Source organism: Uloborus diversus, unplaced genomic scaffold (genome assembly GCF_026930045.1).
Source record: "Uloborus diversus isolate 005 unplaced genomic scaffold, Udiv.v.3.1 scaffold_1032, whole genome shotgun sequence".
Taxonomy (NCBI): Eukaryota; Metazoa; Arthropoda; class Arachnida; order Araneae; family Uloboridae; genus Uloborus; species Uloborus diversus.
In genome coordinates, this window is record NW_026557691.1 from 62,331 (window position 1) to 68,877 (window position 6,547).

At 34.2% G+C, this 6,547-nt stretch overlaps 1 protein-coding gene across 1 annotated transcript in view; it reads right to left on the reverse strand.

The window, feature by feature from the left end:
• The window catches only part of LOC129232063 (protein BANP-like), a 42,232-nt gene extending 36,657 nt beyond the window's left edge, over nt 1–5,575 (reverse strand). Inside the window, exon 1 of the mRNA XM_054866299.1 lies at nt 5,451–5,575. Within this exon, the coding sequence (XP_054722274.1) occupies nt 5,451–5,498 (48 nt within the window). The 5' untranslated portion in view covers nt 5,499–5,575. The remainder of the gene's footprint in view (nt 1–5,450) is intronic.
• Between the last annotated feature and the right edge of the window lie 972 nt (nt 5,576–6,547).

Here is a 6,547-nt window from a genome sequence, read left to right on the forward strand (position 1 = left end):
ATTCAAAACCTCTTTATCTCGATTTTTTAATGTGAAATTCGAAATATACAGATTCGACTGTATGCAATATTCCCACTGCGCGGCTCATAAAATTAAACATATTTAACAATTAGCAGAATCTATGACAAAGAAAGGCTGCCTTAACAAACAATCTCATTTCTAAAGCAAAGTGTCAAATTTCACTCAATTATCAAAAAATTGTCGCAGCAGAGGGAGGCGTCTTTATTCTTGAGGGTCACTCATGGAGCAGATTTTCAATGGCATTGGGGGGGGGGGGAGCAAAGTGAATTTTTGATCTTTGTTACACAGAAAACAGTCGTAGTGATTTTTTTTCTTTTTCTTCTTTTTTTCTTTCTCTTCCCTCTTCTTTTTCTTTTTTTTTGAGACTAACGTTTCGGGGGGGGGGGTTGTCCCCAAACCCCCCCCTTAGCTACGCCCCTGATAGGAAGTGACTGAGGTGGAAAACCTCTTAAGGAAGCCAAGAGTGCCAAACAAACTGATAGCTAATATAGAATTAGCACAAACCAGACGAGTGACCGAAGCAATGGTTTGGTTCAACTCGAAGACCGAAGGCAAGGCATGATATTTTCAGTAAGTTACCGCCCCATTCAATCTTCCAAGTTGAACCAAACCATTGCTTTGGTCACTCGTCTGGTTTGTGCTAATTCTATATTAGCTACCAGTTTATTTGGCACTCTTGGCTTCCTTAACCGTTAACAGGGGAGGCGTGGTCTCACAGACCACTCAAAAAGTTCATCCGATCACCCCTATTTTATTTTCAGTCCAATTGAATGGTTTTTCCCAATAGATTTTTGTTTTGTAATCTTGAACACCCCCCCCCCCTTTTTTTATCTTTAGGCAAGTGCATCTGGTTTAAATTTCATTGCATTCTTTAGAAGCAGTCTGTGAGACCACATCTCCCCTACACATTTCGGCAGTAGTAGACATGGATCTTAACGTTAGAACCACATTTATAGGTTCATTTATTTTATTCGTGTTATGCGGAAGAGATGCAAAATATTCTAGATGAGGTTGAGATTTGTTTGAAATGTTCACAAACGTTAAGCAATGATATTCTAGGGACAATGAAGGCTGAATTATTCCTCAAATTACGACAAGAAATACTAATAGTTGAAGGGCTGTCAAAATTTTCCCATTATGTGATATAATCAATTTTTTGGTACTAAAATGTTCTGTATATATTAAACAACTAAAATAAAATCATTAATATATAATAGATTCATTTTTATTACATGTAGTAGTTATTTACTGCAGCATATCATTTTCTTGAAAAATCATAAGACTCTAGCAAAATTTCATCAGAAAAGGTATATTGCAATTCAAAAATATTTTCCCCCCATGCTAGTAAAAGTTTAAAGAACATCTAAAGGAAATTACAAGAATGTATCTTAAATACACGATTTTTTAAAAAATTGTAAATAGAGCTGTCTCTGATATCTCACGTCCCCTGTAACGTCCTACTTTTTCACCTCCCCTGTTACGAGTTAAGAGGTTTTCCACCTCCAGCTCAGTCACTTTCTATGCCGGGCTGATGAGTGCTAATAAACATGAAACTGAAGTCCTCGGCTGGAATGACTGAGCTGGCAGTGTATTTCATGTATTCTGCTGTCTAATGGGTAGTAACTTACTGAAAAAAAAAGGGTTTAAATGATTTGTGTGCAAAGAGTTTTTTCAAATTGTACAAGCTTTTTCAGTGTGTTTCTCTTATCATGGCATAACATTTGCATTTATTTTTGAATAGCAATGAAATATAAATATAATTGAATATAAATACATTTCGTTTTTTAATACTTCGACAGCCTGTTATTCTTCTGAAAGGGTAACAAGTTCCAATCTCATATTTTGCCTGGTCCCTTAAAACTTGGAATTCGAATATCGCCTTGAATTTTGGTTGCACAAATGTCAAGATTTTAGTGCTAGTAATATTTTTAATGGAGATTATTTCTCTAAGTACAGTCAAACCTCCATATATTGATCTTCTACATATGAAAATTTTCTATATATCGAAATTCCAGCAAATTACCATGTCCATTACATAGGAATATTGTTTCTCTATATAGAAAAATCTGTATATAACAAAAAAAATAATAATAATAAAAAAGAGACATTCGTACATTTTTTTCCCCACTTTTGACTGTTTGTCTCATGAAAAATGAAGGTTAGGGTAGAAAATTATGTTCACTAAAGGTAACTATGAAACTATGAAATTAAGGGTTTGTTTAGAAAGGAAGTTGTTCCATTCTTAAATTGCCTCAAGTTCATTTCAAATCTTAGTTGCTACTAGTAATACAGTAAAATCAGTTTCAAGTTATCTCTATTGTCTGTTGATTATCACTACCAGTCATTTTAACTTCAGTGAAAATGATTCAAGTTAAGTTGATTAATTTTTTACTTTTCTCTTGATTACATTGTCAAAACAAAAACCTCATAATGTTCACCTTAAAACATGAAACGGCATCAGTTGGTTTTTTTAGAAACTATGCAGTGCTCAGTAAATGTTTCATATTTATTTTTTTAATTATTAACTTTCATTTAATTCAATGCTCGTATAAGTTAGAAATTGAGTTTCAAATGAAAATTAGCTTTGATTTTAATGTTTTAGGAGATTTTTATGAAAAGCTAAGATTGTTTCTATATACAGTAGGCGCCGTTTAATGTGATCACTTTGGGACAAATACAATTTGATAACAGTAACCGAAAAGAATCCAGGAGACACAAAATAATGATTTTTTTTTCAATTAAGGTGCATTTATTTTGGCAACCTCAAATTAAAATCACAGTGACTCAACTAAATGCAATTTCAAATTATAAATTATTAAATTAACAGAATGGAAATATCTGAATTATAAAAAGTTGAAGCTAAATTATGCAATTTTTAATTACATAGTAAGAGGTGAAGTAAAATATGACCGTTTTCCCTGACATTCGTAAACCAGTTTCAAAGCACATTCAGCTTTTCTATCTTTTCCAGCATGGTTTTGCTTGTTGTTTAAATTTTAATTTAACTTCGCTTTGTTTTCAGTCTCGACACAATTCTTTAATAGTTTACAAAGCATTGGTAACAATGGAGGTCCTACATCAATGCCATGTCCAGCGACTGAATTTTTTTAGGTGCAAAAGAAAGTTTTCTTAGGGGGAGTCTGTGGCCACTGGGGAGGTGAACTTTCTGTAGCTTCATTCCTAGAAAAATTTTGAACTGCTATTGAAAACCACAAAATGCTACACAGAAAGTTAGTCTCGTCAGGGTTTGCTTATGTATTTCTGTTAATTGAGGAACAATAACGGGGGAAAAATTTAAAGTTTATGAAAAAGTGATAACAATAAACGAAGACGCTGATTAAAATATCCGACTTTTTTAACGTGTGTTAACATACAAGTGCTCTAGCACTTCGTTATTCTGATAACATTAAGCGAATGATAACATTAACCGTGATCACATTAAGCGGCGTCTACTGTATCGAATTTTTTACCGGCAATAGGCTACTTCCATGGGCGCCCAAATGCAAAATTGTAAGGGGGGGGGGGGGCTCAGATATCTTAACCATGGAGTTTAGCAGGATATTTTCCCCATTGAAGCAAATTTCAGGACAGATTAGAGTCATTAAAATTTGGCATTTTAAGTAACTTATTCATTAATGGCTGGAGAAGAAATGTTTTTACATTTTTGCAAAGAAAAAAGTACTAAAAGCAAAGAGGTTCTCATTTCTAAGGGGGCACCCTTGGCTACTTTGATATATGGAGGTCCGACTGTATAAGTTAGAGAACCTAAGGCCCATATAAAAAGTTAAATTTTGTGTTTTTTGACTCATACTTTTTTTTTTTTTTTGCTTCAAACTATCAATATCTTAACTCTACATCAGATTTTCAGCATTTTTGCAATTGGAAGTATGCATCTAGGACTAATTGCTGCAAAAATAGAGGTCTTGCTGATTAAATGAGAACACCCTGGTATTAACATGTACCAAAAAAGTTGAATACTTTAATCAGTAAAGTAAGACAAAACAACGTTAGAAGAAGCACAAATTTGCAAATTACAGCAGACACGTGTTTTGGCGTTACAGGGAACGCCTTTTTCAATGCAAAAAATAATGAGCTTATGGATGAAAGACATCCGACAAAAGCCGTGAGCAGATAAGCATGCAGCTTAAAAGATAATTTTCAAATTTGTGCTTCTTCTAATGCTGTTTTGTCTTACTTAACTGTTCAGCACAAAGGTGTTTATTTATCTTACTTCAATCAGTATCTTCATTTATTGCTATTTTTACATAGACTTTCAATTTTTTCTCCTTTTTTGTTCCTTAATCAGAAATGCAAAGGCAAACCTTGACAAGTAGCTTTCGAGAAAACAAGCTACCTTCTTATCAGTAAAGCAGAAGAATTTTTCTTCCTGCTAAGTTACACTACAAACTTCACTCTCAACAGTCAAACATTGTAGCCATGGAGAAGAAGCGCAATGATTTACAATGCTTTGACAATTTAATTGTGATGAGTCAAAGAAATGCTGCAGACCAACTAAACATTTTTCAGTCATTACTTTGTAAGTTACTAAAAAATCATGACAATATTGAAAACAAAGTAAATGAAAATTTAAAGAACAAGCAAAACCTTCATGGAAAAGATGGTGAAGTTGAATCTGCTTTCAAACTGTGGTTTACGAATGTCAGGGAAAAGGATGCAAGAGTAAACGGTCCATTCATGCGGTAAAAAGCTGAAGATCTTGCTTTTAAAACGGCTAAAATAGAATTTGTAGCATCGGACCGATGGTTTACTCAATGTAAAAAAAGAGCTATTCCATTTTGCTAATTTAGCTATTTACAGTTAAAACTGCATTTACTTGAGCCTTTGTAGCTATAATTTGCAGTTGTAAAAACAAATAGAGTACAATCCTGATTTTACGTTTTCACTAGGACCAGTCATAAAAAATGTACCAAGCGGGAAAACATAAAATCACGGGCGGGGTTTATAATCTAAACACAGTGTTGAAAGATTTACACTTATCCAATGAACTAGGGGAGGGAAATGTGAAATATTATTAGTTTTTGTCTCTACATACCATTTCATGCAAAACATGTTTATATGTCTAACAAGTTTCTCAAGTTTGCTCCTTAATTCGAATCCGCAAAAAAAAAAGTTTTTATGCTTTGCATCGTTTGATTAGCTGTGGGGACACCCTCATGTAGTCCTTCTTCGTCTTCATTGTTTCATTACTTTCATTAGAAGCGGGCATTGAGCGATATTGAGAAAATTCATCACTTGATAGATGATACCAAAACACTAAATGGGAAAATTAGCTGTAAAATTAACCTTCGGAACTTCCTAGCAATTACGTAAGATACATGGAAACATTTTTCAACAAACATGTTTTATGTACTTTATGCATTAAAATATGAAGTAAATTAGTATGATATTGTTCAAGAAAGAAAAGTTACCTTAAGATCATTATCTTCCGTCTTTTGCTGTTTTGTTGGAGGCTCCATTTTCAAAGTATTTTCAATTAAAAACAGTGAACCAAAATAACTTTTAAGAAATTAAGTATGCTAAAATCATATCCAGCCTAAAAAAATTTAAATAATTTTACCAAATAAATATCTTAAAAACACTTAGGGAAAAGAAAAAGAAAGCAAATGATACAAAAATCTTTATTCAGAATCAACAAAGTTTTGCAAAATCAACAAAGATCTATATCAAGTCTCATTAAATAAAAAAAAAATGCTTGGAAACAAGAAGCATTTAATGTTAAACAATTTGTTGCCCAGATTCACAATATGGTTAGATATACACTCTAGAACATTGAAAATAGCGCCCCAAGAAAGAAGAAAGGTATAATTGCGAAATTTTGCATATAAAAAGAGTGACATCTGATATGCAAATGATCCAAGTTTGCTGCCAATGCCCATGACCGTTTACCCTACAGTATCAGTGCAATCGGGAAAAAGGTGCTATATAAACCAGTGCGTAATCTAAGATTTATTAATGTTATGATTACATCCCGATTGTTGGAGAGCATTAATGAGTGAAGGATGCCAGGTCGGTGAGTTAGAAAACATTTCTCACAATTAAGTGAATTTGAGAGAGATTTGATTATCGCATGAAAATTGCAGGCTGGTCGACGAGCCGTGTTGCTGTCCGGGTGGATCGTTCAGAGTGTTCCGTTAGAAACTGTTGTAGGCAGTGGACATGAGATGGTACCCACGTGCAAAAAAAACGGGTTTGGAGCAACCAGGAAGTCGACGAGGAGAGAGGATCGAAGGATCGCGTAGCAAGCGATTGTGGATCCCACAGTGACTTGTTCCACCATATAAGCAGAGCTGGAGGCAGCAGTTGTTCCTCGAACAATTTCCAGACGTCTTGTGGCAGTGAATCTGCAGTCCAAGCGCCTTTTCGTACACTCCCTTTAACACCAAAACATAGGCAACTCTGTCTACAATGATGCAAGCCAGAGCGATGTAGGTAGTCACTGACTGGCAAAATATGGTGTTCAGTGATGAATCCCGGTTCATTTTATGGTCAGATGATAACCGCATAC